This window comes from Oncorhynchus keta, chromosome 21 (assembly GCF_023373465.1).
Source record: "Oncorhynchus keta strain PuntledgeMale-10-30-2019 chromosome 21, Oket_V2, whole genome shotgun sequence".
Taxonomy (NCBI): Eukaryota; Metazoa; Chordata; class Actinopteri; order Salmoniformes; family Salmonidae; genus Oncorhynchus; species Oncorhynchus keta.
The window spans coordinates 37,319,101-37,341,887 of record NC_068441.1 but is presented as its reverse complement, the minus strand read 5'-3'; the positions used below and the strand labels follow the sequence as shown (position 1 = coordinate 37,341,887).

Sequence of the window (22,787 nt, the reverse complement as noted above, 5' to 3'; positions counted from 1 at the left end):
TGAAGCTTACTAGGGCTATACAGGCCACTAACACAGACAACTACCCACAACTAAGGTGGCAAAACAGGCTGCCTAAGTATGATTCACATTCAGAGACAACGATAGCTGCCCTCTGATTGGGAACCACACTCGGCCAAACACACAGAAATACAAAACATAGAATGCCCACCCGACATCACACCCTGACCTAACCAAATAGAGAAATAAAATGGCTCTCTCAGGTCAGGGCGTGACATTCAAACTGTGAAGTGGCCTTTTTAAAGTGAGGAGACTGTTTCACTTGGTCAGCTCTAAGTAATCTCTTATGGCATTCAGAAAATACTGATGTAGTATTCAGAAACATTAAAATGGGTAACACTTCATCCACTGTGTGATTTGTATTTTTTGTATTTATTATGTATCCCCATTAGCAGCAGCTACTCTTCCTGGGGTCCAGCAAAATTAAGGCAGTATACAATTTTCAAACATTACAATACATTCACAGATTTCATAACACACTGTGTGCCGTCAGGCCCCTACTCCACCACTACCACATATCTACAGTACTAAATCCATGTGTATGTATAGTGCGTATGTTATCATATGTGTGTGTACGCGTGTGTGTGTGTGTGCATGTGTCTGTGCCAATGTTTGTGTTGTTTCACAGTCCCTGCTGTTCCATAAGGTGTTTTTTTAATCTGTTTTTTAAATCTAATTTTACTGCTTGCGTCAGTTACTTGATGTGGAATAGAGTTCCATGTAGTCATGGCTCTATGTAGTACTGTGTGCCTCCCATAGTCTGTTCTGGACTTGAGGACTGTGAAGAGACCTCTTGTGGCATGTCTTGTGGGGTATGCATGGGTGTCCGAGCTGTGTGCCAGTAGTTTAGATAGACAGCTTGGTGCATTCAACATGTCAATCTCAATCTCTCTTCCACTTTCAGCCAGGGGAGATTGGCATGCATAGTATTAATATTAGCTCTCTGTGTACATCCAAGGGCCAGCAGTGCTGCCCTGTTCTGAGCCGATTGCAAATTCCCTAAGTCCTTTTTTGTGGCACCTGACCACACGACTGAACAGTACTGAACAGTACTCGCCTGTAGGACCTGCCTTGTTGATAGTGTTGTTAAGAAGGCAGAGCATCGCTATATTATAGACAGACTTCTACCCATCTTAGCTACTACTGTCACTACTCCTACCGAAGGTGGCTCCCCTTCCTGTTTGGGTGGTGCTCGGCGGTCATCGTCACCGGCCTACTAGTTGCCACTGATCCCTTTTCCCCCTTTTCTGTTTATTGGTTGCACCTGTGTTTAGTTTGGGCTATTGGTTGGGCTTTATTTACCCGCCTGCTGGTTGTACAGGATTATTTCAGTGTACATGTGTACACGGCTGTATGTCATGGTTGTCCGTGTGTTTGGATTTTTGGTGGACTGTTTACGTCCTCCGTGTTTGGGGCATTTGTTTGGTTTGGCGTCTGTTCACCGTTGTGGTGCATTAAAAAGTAGCGCTCCCCACTACACCCCGGGCGTTTCAACTACGGCATCAACATGTTTTGACCATGACACTTTACAATCTAGTGTTACACCAAGCAGTTTAGTCATCTCAACTTGCTCAATTTTCACATTATTTATTACAAGATTTAGTTGAGGTTTAGGGAGTGTTTTATTCCAAATACAATGCTTTTAGTTTTAGAAACATTTAAGGCTAACTGGTCTAATCAGCCACCCACTCTAAAACTAACTGCAGCTCTTTGTTGAGTGTTGCAGTCATTTCAGTCGCTGTAGTAGCTGACTTGTATAGTGTTGAGTCATCCGCATACATAGAAACTCTGGCTTTACTCAAAGTCAGTGGCATGTCATTAGTAAAAATGGAAAAAAGCAAGGGGCCTAATCAGCTACCCTGGGAAATTCCTGATTCTACCTGGATTATATTTTATAGGCTTCCATTAAAGAACACCCTCTGTTTTGTTAGACATGTAACTCTTAATCCACATTATAGCAGGGGGTGTAAAGCCATAACACATGTGCTTTTCCAGCAGCAGACTATGATCAATAATGTCAAAAGCTGCACTGAAGTCTAACAAGACAGCCCCCACAATCATTTTATCATCAATTTCTTTCAGCCAATCACTAGTCATCTATGTAAGTGCTGTGCGTGTTAAGTGTCCTTCCCTATAAGCATGCTGAAATTCTGTTGTCAATTTGTTTTTTTGTAAAATAGCATTGTATCTAGTCAAACAACATTTTTTCCAGAAGTTTACTAAGGGTTGGTAACAGGCTGATTGGTCGGCTATTTGAGCCAGTAAAGGGGGCTTTACTATTCTTGGGTAGCGGAATGACTTTAGCTTCCCTCCGGGGCTGAGGGCACACGCTCTCTAGTAGGCTTAAATTTAATATGTGGCAAATAGGAGTGGCAATATCGTCTGCTATTATCCTCAGTAATTGTCCATCTAGATTGTCAGACCCTGGTGGCTTGTCATTGTTGATAAACAACAATATATATATTTTTTTTCACCTCTTCCACACGGACTTTACGGAATTCAAAAGTACAATTCTTGTCTTTCATAATTTTGTCCGATATACTTGATATATTTGTGATTGGAGAAGTATTCATACTGTGGAATGACAGAAATCTCTGATTCTGAATCAAGTGTTTGTACATCATTGCAATGTGTTTGTGTGTGAGGCTCAATAACTACTTCCTAGAAATATATCATTCCTTCTGTTCTCGTGCCAACAGAAATGTGTTAGTCATCTGCTCGTATATTGGTGTCAAATCCAGCTCTGCCCCCTCTGAGATTTTGCGCCTGAGTGACATATTACAGAGCTCAATCTGTACATCTGTTTCTTGTTGCCAACTGGGATTTTAATTGCAATGGATGGAAGAACTGGGTTTCTCTTAACTCTACCATTTTCTGCTACACAGGGATAAAAAATAACAAGAATATCTGGTGTGGTGGTCCAAACAGTCTGTCTAATCAATACACCATCACATTGACTGCAATTTGTGGGTGCACCCTCTTTTGTGATTAATTGCCTGAATAGAATATCAAGCGATGATGTGTCTGTATTTAGTTGAACCTGAAATGTTGTTGAAGTAAAGCTGATTGTGTGAGATGCTGATCACAGCTATCAATATGCATGGCACTGACCACTGTATCATGCCCAATTCTTGTAACCAGGGGAGTAATTGATATATACAATCTAGTGGGTCATTATGCTGACCTATTACCAATGATGGATTGACATGCTTTGGGCCACATATTTGCCACATACAGTATTTGAAAATAGGCTGACAACATAACATTCTAAAATGATAGCTGTCCATGGCGCTGATATGTCTCTCACTGTTCAAATGTCAACATAAAGCTTCCTATAACATAGCTTTTTGTTCAAACTCACCTGTTTTGTATTTTAGGGACTCTAGGGAGTAGACTGGACACTGGTTTTATGGACACACAATTAATTGTTTTTCCTGTACAGTGCTAAATTTGAACCATATAGTATCAAACCATCCAATTTTAAGCTTTTTGACCACAGTAAAAGGCCAGCAATAATCTGTATTTTTTCAGAGCCCCATGAAATGACACTATATTTAGATTCTACAAACCCTACTGAATACCCCCCACCCCATTTTTACAAAAATAATCATTTTTTCTCTATAAGCCAATATGAGCTGAATGCATATACAGTGATTTGAATTGGGGGCATTTATTTGAACATGTTTTAAAACCCAAATTGAATGGACATTGAATACTTAAATATTAACGAATATTAACAATTGTTAAAATTTGGACAATTATGTTCCATACATCATGAATAAATACAGGTTACTATTTTCTACTATTACATGGGGACCTTTATTTTGAAATTGGTTGAAATTCCCTGACGCGGAAGTACTTTTTATTTTATTTCGCTGACCAGACGCTGATAATGCTTGCTACCATTAGACACATTGTTAGCAGCAAAACACATATCTTCATAGTAAAACAAAGTGTACTTATATTTCCATCAAAATGTCGAAAATTCAGCTTTTGCAGGTTTTTCTAAACGAGCGCTTAACAGCAGCGGCTGTTGAGATATTAGGGGCTGTGGAAAATACCATAGCAGAGTACCAGGAAGAAATCTCCCGTTCGAAGGAGGAGATAGAACGTCTACAAAGGCTGCTGGATTTGGCTTTCAATCCCGACATAAAGTTACATATTGCAGGTTAGTAGTGAATAGCTATGACCCCGTTATAACAATCTAATTGAACCACCTAGCAGGCCATAGCTTTGTCCGGCAACTAGCCACAGTAGCCATTTAAATAATATTTTATAGTAACTTTTATTGTTACAGATATCATTCTGTAACATTCAAAGGAAAAGTCAATTGTTAATGTTAATTTTAAATGGCTAGTTGCGAGACGAAGCTAGTCAGGCCACAGCTCATATTTTCTAGCTGGACCTAAACATGGTCCACCTTGTGAGTTATTTGCCAACCCGTGCCTGTTTGGCAACTTTTCCAAGGTCCGGGCATATATCGGTAGAAGGTTCTGATTAGGAAGTCCTCGTTTGTATCACAGATCAGTGCCCAATAAATAGTTAGGCCTAAATACAATTGTAGACGCTATCACCCCCAGTCCCCCATCGAAATGAAAAGCAAACATAGATTTCATGTTGTGTTCTTGCTTTGTCTGCACACCTGTCTGTTTCCTAGTCAGCCTCGCAATTAGCTACAGATTGATACAACATAATGTGATTTAACCAGATCTTTTTAAGAGGTAGGTACAGTTTGGTGTAGCCAAATATTGGACCCAAGAAGCCCAACGTTGCTTCTTAGTCCAAGGACCTTACATTTTCTGTTTAAAAGGCCAATTGGCTCTAGAAGCTAAATACTAAACATGAATCGATTCTCAATCGCGGTACGGTTCTAGAAACATACATCCCTTTTATATCACATCAAAATTATTTAACAAATGCAAAATACACACTGTACACTATTTCACCCGTTTTTAACAGTTTGGCCGAGAGTGTTTTTCAGTGACAACACGTTTGTGGCGTCTGTCTTCCGTTTACACACTGGTGTTCAGAGATACATATGGCTAATTAGCACAGATAGTCCACTGTCTAACGTCCGTTTTCCGTAAACAAGCACTGCAATATGGCCGTGTGGGAACCCTAACCCTATAAGTGTGTATCAATTTAATAGTTTTTTTTTTTAATTATGTATTGCCAATATGAAAGATAATCCAAGCAAGTCACATCCCTACACAGGCGCAGGGCCCTGTGAGGATGGAACGTTAGTTGATAGTATTCTTTGTAATGTCTCTGCTGTAAAGTCCCCCAAAAAAACATTCAGCCACACTCACAAACGGAAGCTGCACTTGACACATTTATGCAATTCCTTATTCCAGTTACTAATATGCATGCACCCATTAAGAAAATGACTGTAAAAACGGTTAAATCCCCTTGGATTGATGAGGAATTGTATGGTTGAGAGGCAAGAGGCAAAAGGAATGGCAAAGAAGACTGGCATCCCAATCAATTGGCAAGCGTACTGCAAATTTAAGAAACATTAACTATACTATGAAACAAAAATAAGTCATATAAAGAATGATAGTTGAAAGCTTTGGAGGACCTTAAATTACAAGTTTGGAAAAAAGGCAAACTCTGCTCTGTCATTCATGGAATCAGATGGCTCAATGGCAAGATTAGCAAACTTAGGCATGTCATGCCAGCAACAAACGCTGACACTACACATCCAAGTATATCTAACCAAATTATGAAAGACAAGCATTGTACTTTTGAATTCTGTCAAGTGAGTGTGGAAGAGGTGATCTAATTATTGTTGGCTATCAACTATGACAAGCCACCGGGGTCTGACAATCTGGATGCAAAATTACTGAGGATAATAGCGGACGGTATTGCCACTCCTATTTGCCATATCTTCAATTTCAGCCTACTAGAAAGTGTGTCCCCTCAGGCCAGGAATAGTAAAGCCCCCTTTACTGGCTCAAATAGCTGACCAATCAGCCTGTTACCAACCCTAAGTAATAAAATACATTTCAGTAAACAAATTGACAACAGAATACACCATATTCGTTTTTCTGCACCTTTGAAGTCACAGTGCATAAGAATGTAGTACAAAACATCAGTAGAAAAACTAATACACATACACTGAGTGAAAAAAAACATGAGGAACACCTTCCCAATATCCAGTTGCACCTCCTTTTGCCCCCAGCATGCTTATAGGGAAGGGCATTCAACAAGCACAGCACTTACACAAATGACTGACGATTGGCTAAGATAAATTGATGATAAAACGATTTTGAGGGCTGTTTTGTTAGACTTCAGTGCAACTTTTGACATTACTGATCATAGTCTACTGCTGGAAAACCGTATGTGTTATGGCTTTACACCCCCTGTTATAATGTGGATAAAGAGTTACCTGTCTAACAGAACAGAAGGTGTTCTTTAATGGAAGCCTCCAACATAATCCAGGTAGAATCAGGAATTACCCAGGGTAACTGTTTAGGCCTTTGCTAACGCTATGCCATTGGCATTGAGTAAAGCCAGTGTGTCTATGTATGCAGATGATTCAACACTATACACGTCAGCTACTGAAATAACTGCAACAAAACATATTGATACAACAGTAGCTAAAATGGGGAGAAGTCTGTCCATAATAAAGCTCTACTCTGCCTTCTTAACACTATCAACAAAGTCCTACAGTTCCTAGTTTTGTTGCACCGAGACTACTGTTCAGTAGTCTGGTCAGGTGCCGCAAAGAGGGATTTAGGAAAATTACAATTGTCTCAGAACTGGGCAGCACGGCACGCCCTTAAAAGTACACGGCGAGCTAACATTAACGATATACATGTCAATCTCTCATGGCTTGAAGTGGAAGAGAGATTGACATGTTGAATGTACCGAGCTGTCTGTTTAAACTACTACCATACAGCTCTGACACCCATGCATACCCCACAAGACATGTCACCAGAGGTCTCCTCACAGTCCCCAAGTCCAGAACAGACTATGGGAGGCGCACAGTACTACATAGAGCCATGACTACATGGAACTCTATTCCACATCAAGTAACTGATGCAAGCAGTAGAATCATATTTTTTTTTTAACTGGTAAAAATACACCTTATGGAACAGCAGGGACTGTGAAGACACACACACAAAGGTACAGACACACACGTGCATTGTAATATTGTTGTATGGTGGTATTATACATTTTGTATGGTAGATATGTAGGGGTTTTGTCTTTTGTTTAATATGTAATGTAAGTGCTTTAATGTGTTTGAAACCCAGGAAGGGTTTATATACAAATTCAATGATTACCTATTTTCTCAGATTTCCTCATTGTTTGCGCTGTCAAGTTTATAACTCGTGCAAGAAACGATACAAAGTCCACCTTTTTAACATGCATCATGTCAGGATCCTGTTGGCGAGTAACATTTACGGTTGTCTCTAATCCAACTAGCATGGTTTCTTCAACATTACTCCCTTCTACTCTTCTCAACGCCTCCAGATAGGAGACATGCTGGACAGCCCTTACTCTTGTCACCTCTGTCTCCTTCACTCTAACAGGGCACTTCATGAATCAGGTGTTTGCTCACTACCATAATTGCAACATTTTGCCTCAACTGGCATACAATACTCCTCCTGTCTACATACACTTGACACATGTCCAAATAGTTTTATCACACTTCATGGGTTTGGGCACGAAGTCTCTTACAGGGTATCTCACATAACTGAAATATACACTACCGTTCAAAAGTTTGGGGTCACTTAGAAATGTCCTTGTTTTTGAAAGAAAAGCACATTTTTTGGGGCCATTAAAATAACATAAAATTGATCAGAAATACAGTGTAGACCCTGTTAATGTTGTAAATGACTATTGTAGCTGGAAACGGCTAATTATTTTAGGGAATATCTACATATGCGTATAGAGGCCCATTATCAGCAACCATCACTCCTGTGTTCCAATGGCACGTTGTGTTTGCTAATCCAAGTTTATCATTTTAAAAGGCGAATTGATCATTAGAAAACCCTTTTGCAATTATGTTAGCACAGCTGGAAAATGTTGTTTTGATTTAAAGAAGCAATAAAACTGGCCTTCTTTAGGCTAGTTGAGTATCTGGAGCATCAGCATTTGTGGGTTCGATTACAGGCTCAAAATGGCCAGAAACAAATAACTTTTTTCTAAAACTCGTCAGTCTATTCTTGTTCTGAGAAGTGAAGGCTTTTTCCATGCGAGAAATTGCCAAGAAACTGAAGATCTCATACAACGCTGTGTACTACTCCCTTCACAGAACCGCACAAACAGTCTCCAACCAGAATATAAAGAGGACTGGGAAGCCCTGGTGCACAACTGAGCAAGAGGACAAGTACATTAGTGTCTAGTTTGAGAAATGGACGCCTCACAAGTTCTCAACTGGCAGCTTCATTATATAGCACCCGCAAAACACCAGTCTCAATGTCAACAGTGAAGAGGCAACTCCGGAATGCTGGTCTTCTAGGCAGAGTTCCTCTGTCCAGTGTGTGTGTTCTTTTGTCCATCTTAATCTATTATTTTTATTGGCCAGTCTGAGATATGGCCTTTTCTTTGCAACTCTGCCGAGAAGGCCAGCATCCTGGACTCTTCATTGTTGACTTTGAGACTGGTGTTTTGCGGGTACTATTTAATGAAGCTGCCAGTTGAGGACTTGTGAGGCGTCTGTTTCTCAAACTAGACACTCCAATGTACTTGTTCTCTTGCTCAGATTTTGATGCCATTTATCTACTTCCCCAAAATCAGATTAACTTTTGGATATCATTTTTATGTCTCTGTGTCCAGTATGTAGGAAGTTGGAGGTAGTTTTGCCAGCCAATGCTAACTAACGTTAGCGCAATGCCTGGAAGTCTGTTTCAGGTTTTAATGTGACATGCACAAGTATAGTGAAATAACTTTTTTTGCAAACTTGCAAAATTCTAGTAGATACCATCATCTTTGGTTAAATCACGCTATCTGGTGTAACAATCTACCTCGCAATATGGGCACCATGCTGCCGCAGACGAAGTAGAATGGAGAGCACGCAAACATTGACATCCATGTTTGGTTTTCATTTGGAGGGGGGTGGTAGCATCTAACAATTAGATGTAATTATTTCCTGGGCATCACACGGTGACGCAAACAACACATTCTTTATCAGACCGGTCCACCGACCACGGATATACCCTTCGAAGTGGGAAAAGCGTTGCCAGACAGACACAGGTCGGTAAATAAATCCCACAGTGCATTGTGGGCTAGTGTTATAATGCTAGACTGAGATATAATCTTTGTCTAGAGAAGATGGGCTAGCCAGGCCACTGCCACTAAACACCTGATTCATTCAATTGTTTAGCTGTAATGTTAGAACTATTTACAACTGATGAAATTGAACATTCCAATTGTAGCTTACTGTCTTTAATCTAATAATTGGGCTCAAGGCCACATTGAAATTGAAAACTACATCTTATTGATACCCTATTCTTCTCTTCAGACTCCCAGCAGCTCACTCCCCCTGTCCCTGAAGACATTCCTCCTGAGCAGCAGGACTGGAGCCCCAGTCTGGACCAGGAGGACCCAGAGCCCACTCAGATTAAAGAGGAACAGGAGGAGTTTGTGACCAGTCAGGAGGAAGAGCAGCTTGAAGGGCTGGCGTCTGATATCAAAGAGTTCATATTCACTCTACCCTGTGTAAAAAGTGACTATGATCCGGACCCTCATCAGCCCTTATATCTTCCCCAAACCCAGACTATGGAGAACAGAGAGAGGGACTCTCTTCCCACCAAAACAACTGAACAAGACATCAAAACAGAACCTAATGGAGAGGGCTGCAGTGCATCAGAACCAACAAGTGAATCTAAACCCCTCTCTACAGTACACTCAGACTGCTCTGCAACTCGGATTGGGAACAGTGAAAGTGACAATGGGGTGGACTCTGGAGGATTAATGTCAGGGTTACAGCCACTCAAATCAAAGACAACTTGGACGAAGAAAGAACAAAGCTCTAAGATCAGGGAAGCCAGTGAGTTGAAAGTTCCATTGAGGGAGGCTCATTCAGGGGAGAGACCACACAGGTGTCCTGTCTGCAGGAAATGCTTTCTGAAAAGTAGCATTTTAAAAGCACATCAGAGAATTCACACTGGGGAGAAACCATATTTCTGTAATGTATGTGGCAGAAGTTTCAGTCAGAAGGGAACCCTAACGGAACATATGAGAATTCACACTGGGGAGAAACCATATCAGTGCAAAGATTGTGGAAAATGCTTCAGCCGAATGAGAAACTTGGCAGGACATATGAGGATACACACTGGGGAGAAACCATTTAAGTGCAGTGATTGTGGCAAGTGCTTTAGTCAGAAGATATGCCTGAAAGATCATATGATGACTCACACAGGGGAGAGATCATATATTTCCCCGCTTTTGCCATCAAACCCCTGCAACATATCCAGATCGCCGCAGCACGCGTGGTGTTCAACCTTCCCAAGCTCTCCCATGTCACCCAGCTCCTCCACACACACTGGCTTCCAGTCGAAGCTCACATCATCTTTGAGACCCTGGTGCTTGCCTACGGAGCAGGAAGAGGACCTGCCCCTCCCTAACTTCAGGCTATGGTCAAACTCTACACCCCAACCCAAGCACTCCGTTCTGCCACCTCTGGTCTCTTGGCCTTCCCACCCCTACAGGAGGGCAGCTCCCGCTCAGCCCAGTCAAAGCTCTTCTCTGTCCTGGCACCCCAATGGTGGAACAAGCTTCTCCCTAAGTTCAGTACAGCGGAGTCCCTGCCCGAAAACGTCTGACACCCTACTTAAATAGCCCCCCCCCCCCAAGAGTATAGGTTTAATCACCATGAGCAATGTCAAGCGTCGGCTGGAGTGGTGTAAAGCTCGCTGCCATTGGGCCCTGGAGCAGTGGAAACGTGTTCTCTGTAATGGTGAATCACACTTCACCATCTGGCAGTCCAACGGACGAATCTGGGTTTGGCAGATGCCAGGAGAACGCTACCTGCCCCAATACCTAATGCAAACTATAAAGTTTGGTGAAGGAAGAATAATGGTCTGGGGCTGTTTTTCATGGTTCAGGCAAGGCCTCAACTGTACAGCATACAATGACATTCTAGATGATTCTGTGCTTATAACTTTGTGGCAACAGTTTGGGGAAGGCCCATTCCTGTTTCAGCTTGACAATGCCCCGTTCACAAAGCAAGGTCAATACAGAAATGGTTTGTCGAGATCGTTGTGGAAGAACTTGACTGTCCTGCACAGAGCCCTGACCTTCTATCCATGTTGTAAAAATATTGAGAAATTGAGGTTGTCCCTTGATGTTCAATTCATTTTAGATTTTTTTAAATGTACATCTCAAATGTTATTCTTGCTGTTATTTACATATCAAATGTTGATATTTTTTGATGTAATAAAAATGTACTTCCATGTGTATAAAAGTCTTTCAGAATAATTAATGTAGTTTATTCATACAAAATAGACAGAACAACACAAAGGACACTGAGAGACGATTTTTATTTGACATTTATTTAACTAGGCAAGTCAGTAAAGAACAAAATCTTATTTACAATGACAGCCTAGGATCAGTGGGTTAACTGCCTTGTTCAGGGGCAGAACAACAGATTTTTACCTTGTCAGCATAAGGATTCGATCTAGCAACCTTTCGGTTACTGACCCAACACTCTGACCACTAGGCTACCTGCCTATAAGAAGGTTTTATGTGGTCCAGAGTTTCCGTATGGAGGGTGTGACGCAATTGCGGATGCCAAATTAAGCTCTGTACCACATTGTCCATATTATGTAACGATGCAGAGGGTTCCGTATAGCTCCACATTGATATGATTGGTTGAAGGTAGGTGGGGGCGGTACGTCCTGTAGAAACAAACTCACTTCCTTGACAGCTTCCTTCACAACAGCTCTCTGCGAAGTGCAAGAAGTATGAATGCCCTGACTTCTGCAGAGGCCGCATCGCAGTAAATGCTGTATGGCTAATGCAGACTCCGGAATGACCATAATTTGGCTTTAAGTGTTCAATTATATGACATGTCCAAGAAGATGTACACTGAGTGTAGAAAACATTAAGAACACCTTCCTAATACAGCCAAAATTTGTCGGGGCATGGATTCTACAAGGTGTTGAAAGTGTTCCACGGGGATGCTGGATGTTGACTCCAATGCTTGGTGGCTGGATGTTCTTTGGGTGGTGGACACTATTTCTATCCCTCTCCCTCTCTCCCTCTATCTTTATTTCTCTCTCCCTCTCCTCTCTCTCTATGTCTCCCCTATCTCCTCGATCCCTATATTGCTCCATATCTCTCCCTCTCCTCTCTCCATACATCTATCCCTTTATCTCTCCCTCTCCTCTCTTTGTATCTCTCCTTCTTCTCCATCTCCTCTATTCATTTATCTCTCCTTTACATCTCTCCCTATGTCACCTCTCTCTCTCCCTATATATATCTCCCTCTCCCCCATCTCTCCCTTTCCTCCCTATATCGCTCCTCTCCCCCTCCATGTGCCCCTCTCTACTATTGTCCTCCCCATCTCTCATTTTCTGTCACTTAGGATAATGCTTTATTAATGTGCATTACTCATCTATTATCATAATTCACAGTTCAGCACACCCTGCGCACACTCTGTATGTGCCTTTGTGTCTGTCTGGGTACGTGTTTGTTAGTGTTTGGCGGGGGAGGAGCGAGTCTGTATTTATGTGCAGGGATGGGTGCATGTCTGTGTTAGGGGTGACAGGGGGTAGAAATGAGCAGGGGTGGGTATGTGAGTGTGTGTATGTCGTGTGTACGCACACGTGTGAATGGAGGAGATCTCATACGGGATATTTCCAGTCAAAAGAATTCTAGAGCCACATTGCAGAGAGATTAAATACAGTCCTTTTCCTTTTCAGAGACCCATCGCTCAGATTCATAGTCATTATATTTTTTTACTTAACCTTTATTTAACCAGGTAGGCAAGTTGAGAACAAGTTCTCATTTACAACTGCGACCTGGCCAAGATAAAGCAAAGCAGTTCGACACATACAACGACACAGAGTTACACATGGAGTAAAACAAACATACAGTCAATAATACAGTAGAAAAATAAGTCTATATACAATGTGAGCAAATGAGGTGAGATAAGGGAGGTAAAGGCAAAAAAGGCCATGGTGGCGAAGTAAATACAATATAGCAAGTAAAACACTGGAATGGTAGATTTACAGTGGAAGAATGTGCAAAGTAGAGAGAGAAATAAAGGGGTGCAAAGGAGCAAAATAAATAAATACAGTAGGAAAAGAGGTAGTTGTTTGGACTAAATTATAAATGGGCTATGTACAGGTGCAGTAATCTGTGAGCTGCTCTGACTGTCACAGCTTTCTTCTGTTGAAGGAGAGGCGGACCAAAATGCAGCGTGGTTATTGTGATACATCTTTAATGAAGATGATAAATGAACAATATACAAAACAAGAAATGTGAAAAACCCGAAAACAGCCCTATCTGGTGTAACAAACACAAAGATGGGAACAATCACCCACAAAACCCAACACAAAACAGGCTACCTAAATATGGCTCCCAATCAGAGACAATGACTAACACCTGCCTCTGATTGAGAACCATATCAGGCCCAAACACAAAAAGAGACAAACAAGACATCCAACATAGAATGCCCACTCAGATCACACCCTGACCAAACAAAACATAGAACATACAAAGCAAACTATGGTCAGAGTGTGACAGTACCCCCAAGGTGCAGACTCCGGCCGCAAAACCTGAACCTATTGGGGAGGGTCTGGGCGGGCATCTGTCCGCGGTGGCGGCTCTGGTTTTTTCCCCACTTTACCATAGTCTTAGTCCGCCCCATTGTCCGCTTCCGTGGCCTCCTAACCACGGAGACCCTTCTAAATGAACCCATTGGACTGAGGGGCAGCTCGGGACAAAGGGGCAGCTCGGTACTGGCTGACGACTCTGGCAGTTCCTGGCTGACTGGCGGCTCTGGCAGAACCTGGCTGACTGGCGGCTCTGGCAGAACCTGGCTGACTGGCTGCTCTGGCAGATCCTGGCTGAATGGCGGTTCTGGCAGATCCTGGCTGACTGGCGGCTCCGGCAGATCCTGGCTGACTGGCTGACTGGCGGCACTGGCGGCTCCTGGCTGACTGGCGGCACTGGCGGCTCCTGGCTGACTGGCGGCACTGGCGGCTCCTGGCAGACTGGTGGCTCCTTGCAGACTGGCGGCACTGGCGGCTCCTTGCAGACTGGCGGCTCCTTGCAGACTGGCGGCACTGGCGGCTCCTTGCAGACTGGCGGCACTGGCGGCGCTGGGCAGACGGGTGGCTCAGGCGGTGCTGGGCAGACTGGCGACTCTGATGGCGCTGGGCAGACTGGCGACTGATGGCGCTGGGCAGACGGGTAGCTCCGGCGACGCTGGAGAGGAAGGCTCTGGCAGCGCTGGACTGAGGAGCTCTGGCGCCTCTGGAATGAGGGGCTCTGGCGCCTCTGGACTGAGGGAGCGGGAGCTCTGGCAGCGCCGGACAGGCGGGAGACTCCGGCTGCGCTGGAGAGGAGGAAGGCTCTAGCAGCGCTGGACAGGCAGGACGCATTATAGGCCTGATGCGTAGTGCCGGCACTGGTGGTACTGGGCCGAGGACACGCACCTCAGGGCGAGTGCGGGGAGCTGCCACCGGAGGGCTGATGCGTGGAGGTGGTACCGGATAGACCGGACCGTGCAGGCGCACTGGAGCTCTTGAGCACCGAGCCTGCCCAACCTTACCTGGTTGAATGCTCCCGGTCGCCCTGCCAGTGTGGCGAGGTGGAATAGCCCGCACTGGGCTATGCAGGCGAATCGGGGACACCATGCGCAAGGCTGGTGCCATGTAAGCCGGCCCAAGGAGACGCACTGGAGACCAGATGCGTAGAGCCGGCTTCATGGCACTTGGCTCGATGCCCACTCTAGCCCGGCCGATACGCGGAGCTGGTATGTACCGCACCGGGCTATGCACCCGCACTGGGGACACCGTGCGCTCCACAGCATAACACGGTGCCTGCCCGGTCTCTCTCACCCTCCGGTAAGCACAGAAAGTTGGCTCAGGTCTCCTACCTGGCTTCGCCATACTTCCTGTGTGCCTCCCCCCAATACATTTTTGGGGCTGCCTCTCGGGCTTCCTTGCCAGCCGTGTTCGCTTCGCCAACCTCATTGTCCTGTAACCTTCCTCGCACTGCTCCATTGAATCCCAGGCGGGCTCCGGCACTCTCCCTGGGTCGACCGCCCACCTGTCTATCTCCTCCCAAGTTGTGTAGTCCAGATTCTGCTCCCATGTCCCGAAATCCTGACATCGCTGTTACTGTTGCCCGTTACCACGCAGCTTGGTCCTGTTGTGGTGGGTGATTCTGTCACGGCTTTCTTCTGTTGAAGGAGAGGCGGACCAAAACGCAGCGTGGTTATTGTGATACATCTTTAATGAAGATGATAAATGAACAATATACAAAACAAGAAATGTTTAAAACCGAAAACAGCCCTATCTGGTGTAACAAACACAAAGACAGGAACAATCACCCACAAAACCCAACACAAAACAGGCTGCCTAAATATGGCTCCCAATCAGAGACAATGACTAACACCTGCCTCTGATTGAGAACCATATCAGGCCCAAACACAGAAACAGACAAACAAGACATCCAACATAGAATGCCCACTCAGATCACATCCAGACCAAACAAAACATAGAACATACAAAGCAAACTATGGTCAGGGTGTGACACTGACAGCTGGTGCTTAAAGCTAGTGAGGGAGATAAGTGTTTCCAGTTTCAGAGATTTTTGTAGTTCGTTCCAGTCATTGGCAACAGTGAACTGGAAGGAGAGGCGGCCAAAGGAAGAATTGGTTTTGGGGGTGACTAGAGATATACCTGCTGGATCGCGTGCTACAGGTAGGTGCTGCTATGGTGACCAGCGAGCTGAGATAAGGGGGGACTTTACTTAGCAGGGTCTTGTAGATGACCTGGAGCCAGTGGGTTTGGCGACGAGTATGAATCGAGACAACAGGCCCTCCTATTTGACACACTGAACTCTATCAGAGAATTAGTTGGTGAACCAGGGGAGGCAATCATTTGAGCAACCAAGGCTATCGAGTCTCCCGATGAGGATGTGGTGACTGACATAGTCGAAAGCTTTGGCCAGGTCAATGAAAACGGCTGCACAATATTGTTTCTTATCGATGGCGGTTAAGATATCGTTTAGGACCTTGAGCGTGGCTGTGGTGCACCCATGACCAGCTCTGAAACCAGATTGCATAGCGGAGAAGGTGCGGTGGGATTCGAAATGGTCGTTAATCTGTTTGTTGACTTGGCTTTTGAAGACCTTAGAAAGGCAGGGTAGGATAGATATAGGTCTGTAGAGGTTTGGGTCAAGAGTGTCCCTCCTTTGAAGAGGGGGATGACCGCAGCTGCTTTCCAATCTTTGGGAATCTCAGACGACACGAAAGAGAGGTTGAACAGGCTAGTAATAGGGGTTACAACAATTTCGGCAGATCATTTTAGAAAGAAAGGGTCCAGATTGTCTAGCCAGGCTGATTTGTAGGGGTCCAGATTTTGCAGCTCTTTCAGAACATCAGCTGACTGGATTTGGGAGAAGGAGAAATGGGGAAGGCTTGGGCGAGTTGCTGTCTATCCATCTTGTACTTTCTTGCATGCCATAAAAAAGTATGTCAAATTAAGATATACGGTGCAATCGGAAAGTATTCAGACCCCTTGACTTTTTCCAAGTTTTGTTACGTTACAGGCTAGTTTTAAAATGTATAACATTTTTTTCCTCCCTCATCAATCTACACACAATACCCCATAATGACAAAGCAAACACAGGTTTTTAGAAATATTACATTCACATAAATATTCAGACCCTTTACTCAGTACTTTGTTGAAGAACCTTTGGCAGTGATTACAGCCTTGAGTCTTCTTGGGTATGATGCTACAAGCTTGGCACCTGTATTTGGGGAGTTTCTCCCATTCTTCTCTGCAGATCCTCTCAAGCTTTGTCAGGTTGGATGGGGAGCGTCACTACACAACTATTTTCAGGTTTCTCCAGAGATGTTCGATAGGGTTCAAGTCCGGGCTCTGGCTGAGCCAATCAAGGACATTGAAAGACTTGTCCCGATGCCACTCCTGCGTTGTCTTAGCTGTGTGCTTAGGGTCGTTGTCCTGTTGAAGGTGAACCTTTTCTCCAGTCTGAGGTCCTGAGCACTCTGGAGCAGGTTTTCATCAAGGATCTCTCTGTACTTTGCGCCGTTCATATTTATTTCGATCCTGTATAGAGCTGCCACCACCATGCTTCATCGTTGGGATGGTGCCAGGTTTCCTCCAGACGGGACACTTGGCATTCAGGCCAAAGAGTTCACTCTTGGTTTCATCAGATCAGATAATCTTGTTTTTCATGGTCTGAGAGTGTTTTAGGTGCCTTTTGGCAAACTCCAAGTGGGCTATCGTGCCTTTTACTGAGGAGTGGCTTCTGTCTGTCCACTCTACCATAAAGGCCTGATTGGTGGAGTGCTGCAGAGATGGTTGTCCTTCTGGAAGGTTCTCCTATCTCTACAGAGGAACTCTGGAGCTCTGTCAGAGTGACCATTGGGTTCCTGGCCACCCGCCTGACCAAGGCCCATCTCCCCCGATTGCTGTTTGGCCGGGCGGCCAGCTCTAGGAGGAGTGTTGGTGGTTCCAAACTTCTTCCCTTTTAAGAATGGAGGCCACTGTGTTCTTGGGGACCTTCAATGCTGCAGACATTTTGTACTACCTTTCCTCAGATCTGTGCCTTGATACTCCTGTCTCAGAGCTCTACGGACAATTCCTTCGACCTCATGGCTTGGCATTCGTTCTGACATGCACTGTCAACTGTGGGACCTTATAAAGACAGGTGTGTGCCTTTCCAAATTGTGTCCTATTGAATTTACCTACAGGTGGACTCCAAGTTATAGAAACATCTCCAGGGTGATCAATGAAAACAGGATGCACCTGAGCTCAATTCCCATAGCAAAAGGTATGAATACTTATGTAAAAAAGTTGTATTTTAGTTTTATACATTTGCAAACATTTCTAAAAACCTGTTTTTGCTTTGTCATTTGGGGTATAGTGTGTAGATTTTAGAATAAGGCTGTAACATAACAAAATGTGGAAAAAGGGACGGAGTCTGAATACGTTCCAAATGTGCTGTATACAAAAGTTTGTCCCTTCAAATTAGTGGATTTGACTATTTCAGCCAGACCCGTTGCTGACAGGTGTATAAAATCGAGCACACAGCCATGTAATCTCCATAGACAAACATTGGCAGTAGAATGACTTTGCTGAAAGGCTCAGTGACTTTCAACGTGGCACCGTTATAGGATGCCACCTTTCCAACAAGTCAATTTGTAAAATGTCTGCCCTGCTGGATCTGCCCCAGTCAACTGTATAGGCTGTTATTGTGAAGTGGAAACATTTAGGAGCAACAACGGCTAAGCCGTAAAGAGTTAGGCCAAACAAGCTCACAGAACAGTAAGCCGAGTGCTGATGCGCGTAAAAATTGTCTGTCCTCGGTTGCAACACTCACTACCAAGTAACAAACTGCCTCTGGAATCAACATCCGCACAAGAACTGTTCGTTTGGAAGTTCCATGAAATGGGTTTCCATGGCCAAGCAGCCGCACACAAGCCTAAGATTGTTAAGTATCGGCTGGAGTGGTGTAAAACCTGCCGCCATTGGACTCTGGAGCAGTGGAAACGCTTTCTCTCGAGTCACGCTTAACCATCTGGCAGTCCAATGGATGAATCTGGGTTTGGCGGATGCCAGGAGAACACTACCTGCCCCAATGCATAGTGCAAACTATAAAGTTTGGTAGAGGAAGAATAATGGTCTGGGGCTGTTTTTCATGGTTCGGGTGCCTTAGTTCCAGTGAAGGGATATCTTAACGCTACAGCATACAATTACATTCCAGACGATTCTGTGTTTCCAACTTTGTGGCAACAGTTTGGGGAAGGTCCTTTCCTGTTTCAGCATGACAATGCCCCCTGACAGGTTGACTGGCCTGCATATAGCTGTAATCTCAACCCCATCATACACATTTGGAATGAATTGGAACGCCGACTGCGAGCCAGGCCTAATCGCCCAACATTCCAACATCTAGTGGAAAGCCTCCCCTGAAGAGTGGAGGCTGTTATATCATCAAAGGGGGGACCAACCCCATATTAATGCCCATGATTTTGAAATGAGATGTTTGCGCAGGTGTCCACATACATTTGTTCATGTGGTGTATTTTTGTTTGTGTTTATGCTAAGTGAATAGGACAGTGATATGTCTGGGATTTTCCACTGTCCCTCATGTCGGAGCAGTATAAGACCTGTAAACCAGTCTGACAAGTTGCTGTAGTATAGGACCTGTATACCAGTCTGACAAGTTGCTGTAGTATAGGACCTGTATACCAGTCTGACAAGTTGCTGTAGTATAGGACCTGTATACCAGTCTGACAAGTTGCTGTAGTATAGGACCTGTATACCAGTCTGACAAGTTGTTGTAGTATAGGACCTGTATACCAGTCTGACAAGTTGTTGTAGTATAGGACCTGTATACCAGTCTGACAAGTTGCTGTAGTATAGGACCTGTATACCAGTCTGACAAGTTGCTGTAGTATAGGACCTGTATACCAGTCTGACAAGTTGTTGTAATATAGGACCTGTATTCCAATCTGACAAGTTACTGTAGTATAGGACCTGTATACCAGTCTGACAAGTTGCTGTAGTATAGGACCTGTATACCAGTCTGACAAGTTGCTGTAGTATAGGACCTGTATACCAGTCTGACAAGTTGTTGTAGTATAGGACCTGTATACCAGTCTGACAAGTTGTTGTAGTATAGGACCTGTATACCAGTCTGACAAGTTGTTGTAGTATAGGACCTGTATACCAGTCTGACAAGTTGCTGTAGTATAGGACCTGTATACCAGTCTGACAAGTTGCTGTAGTATAGGACCTGTATACCAGTCTGACAAGTTGCTGTAGTATAGGACCTGTATACCAGTCTGACAAGTTGCTGTAGTATAGGACCTGTATACCAGTCTGACAAGTTGCTGTATTATAGGACCTGTATACCAGTCTGACACGTTGCTGTAGTACAGGACCTGTATACCAGTCTGACAAGTTGCTGTAGTATAGGACCTGTATACCAGTCTGACAAGTTGCAGACCTGTATACCAGTCTGACAAGTTGCTGTAGTATAGGACCTGTATACCAGTCTGACAAGTTGCTGTAGTATAGGACCTGTATACCAGTCTGACAAGTTGCTGTAGTATAGGACCTGTATACCAGTCTGACAAGTTGCTGTAGTATAGGACCTGTATACCAGTCTGACAAGTTGCTGTAGTATAGGACCTGTATACCAGTCTGACAAGTTGCTGTAGTATAGGACCTACCAGTCTGACAAGTTGCAGTATAGGACCTGTATACCAGTCTGACAAGTTGCTGTAGTATAGGACCTGTATACCAGTCTGACAAGTTGCTGTAGTATAGGACCTGTATACCAGTCTGACAAGTTGCTGTAGTATAGGACCTGTATACCAGTCTGACAAGTTGCTGTAGTATAGGACCTGTATACCAGTCTGACAAGTTGCTGTAGTATAGGACCTGTATACCAGTCTGACAAGTTGCTGTAGTATAGAACCTATATACCAGTCTGACAGGTTGCTGTAGTATATGACCTGTATACCAGTCTGACAAGTTGCTGTAGTATAGGACCTGTATACCAGTCTGACAAGTTGCTGTAGTATAGAACCTATATACCAGTCTGACAGGTTGCTGTAGTATATGACCTGTATACCAGTCTGACAAGTTGCTGTAGTATAGGACCTGTATACCAGTCTGACAAGTTGCTGTAGTATAGGACCTGTATACCAGTCTGACAGGCTCTGACAGTTTTACACTGCCTGTCTGGCTTCACTTGAATGCTACCACCCCATCATACACTGAGGGGCCATGAGCTAGTGGCCTACTACACCCTACTACTCCTTTATGGTAGGTACCATGCGAGGCCCCTGGGTTGGGAATGGGATTTTGGTTAATAACCATGGGTTTGCATCTTCTTTCTGTCTCAAACAATCTCTCAAAAGTTAAAATGTTGATCTTTTTATTGTATTGTATCAATTTTCTGGACCCAGGACAATACTTTTTAAAAATCTGTTTCTTCCATTACTGTAAGTTTGCATGCTTGCTTAAACTAAAATAAGAAAATGCAAGATCTTTTTAATCTTTTGACCAACATGCTTCTCTTTTGAAGATAACTTTTAAAATCTATTCTATATATGCCATTTAGCAGACGCTTTTATCCAAAGCGACTTACAGTCATGTGTGCATACATTCTACGTATGGGTGATCCCGGGAATCGAACCCACTATCCTGGCGTTACAAGCGCCATGCTCTACCAACTGTGCTACAGAAGGACCAATTTGCCTTGGACTGTGTTGTGGTATGGCAGTCTATGGACCATATTACTGTGAGTAAATGACATTGACTATTCAAGAAACCTGAGTAATTGTTACTTTGTTTTCTCGTCACTCAATATGGGCGGTTTTGTGTCTACAATCAGTGTCCTTGTCTTTCCAGTCATTATGACGCCAGCATTTCTCTGTGGTTTCGACGCTTGCATTTTCATTTGTGGTCAAGCTCTCTGGTAAGGTCACCTGTACTGTCCGTCTTGTGTGTATGTTTATACTGTAATTTGAGGTGTTTATAGTCTTATGTATAGTAAAAAAGCATGAGCTTCTTGTGTATAGTCTAGTGTGTGTAATGGCTTACTCGTCAATGACAATGAGAAATAACACAATACTTTCCATCTCTGCCAGTTCACACTAAAGATGGCCCTCCCTATCATAGCAGAGGTACTACATGTCATATATATACTCTCACACAAACCTCAAGTCCATCCCAAATACAGAACAACAGGATGTCCAAAACTCTTCTTCACATCCATAGTGAACTTCAACAAAACAACCTTTTTGACGAATGCAACGATAACTCATTCTGCCTCTACCTTCCTAGTATCTTTAACAACCCACAGCATATTACTGTCTTCTCTGAGGTCTACTGGGGGTTGTCTGTTGCTCTGTTTGTGGCTGTTTTAAACCTTCCCTCATATTATGGTACAATTGATTATTGATTGAAGTAATTGGGATGAATACAGTGTAATATGATTGTAATAATGTAATACAAATATAATCATGTTGAACTCACTATTGATTATAATTAAATGTAAATGATTATTTCCCCCGTCTACACACTGTCTTATGGATGTGGAATCATGGAGTTTGCAGTTTGAGGAGCCAAGCAGAAATACAGTTATCTATGGTAGGTAACTGACAACAGACCCAGGTGACCCATGCCGTTGTCAACAATAGAACACTATGTCATGACATTGGCCTGTTGGGGGAGGTTTATGACCCCCATAAATATCCACCCATTTTCTCCCCCTCTACTCTACCGATGTGACTATTGCAAATTCCTTTGTTAACATAGAGAGTCTGGTAACATCAAAAGGTGGGAAACGGAACCATATTTCGGTAATCCAACCAGTTGAAAATATGCGTTGGTACTTAATGAATATGATGTCAGATCAGTTGGCGAACTGTATCTTGGAAAGTCTACACGTTCTAATCAGATTCACATGGAATTGTTGTGCAATTTAAATGTTTAAATATGAAAATATTTGTGAAAATTATTATTTATATCAGTCAGAATATAGCATGAGCTTAAAGTATGGCAACTTGGTATGAACTTTGAACTCTTATTCACTAAAGAAGTGATA

The 22,787-nt window shown here is 43.6% G+C and overlaps 2 protein-coding genes across 2 annotated transcripts in view; both read left to right on the top strand.

Annotated features, from left to right (window-relative positions):
- Positions 1-22,787, top strand: part of LOC127910360 (uncharacterized) — a 295,811-nt gene that overhangs the window by 241,792 nt on the left and 31,232 nt on the right. The gene's annotated exons all lie outside the window — the stretch shown is intronic.
- On the top strand, positions 3,863-11,426 carry LOC118400518 (zinc finger and SCAN domain-containing protein 31-like). Its single transcript, XM_035797458.2, has 2 exons — positions 3,863-4,186; positions 9,488-11,426. The coding sequence occupies exons 1-2, from the start codon at positions 3,994-3,996 to the stop codon at positions 10,804-10,806; spliced, it is 1,512 nt and encodes a 503-aa protein (XP_035653351.1). The 5' UTR covers positions 3,863-3,993; the 3' UTR covers positions 10,807-11,426.

Coding starts and splice junctions, on each gene's coding strand:
- LOC118400518 (XM_035797458.2), top strand. CDS start 3,994: ATGTCGAAAATTCAGCTTTTGCAGGTTTTTCTAAACGAGCGCTTAACA. Junction 4,187..9,487: donor CATAAAGTTACATATTGCAG/GTTAGTAGTGAA, acceptor TCTTCTCTTCAG/ACTCCCAGCAGCTCACTCCC.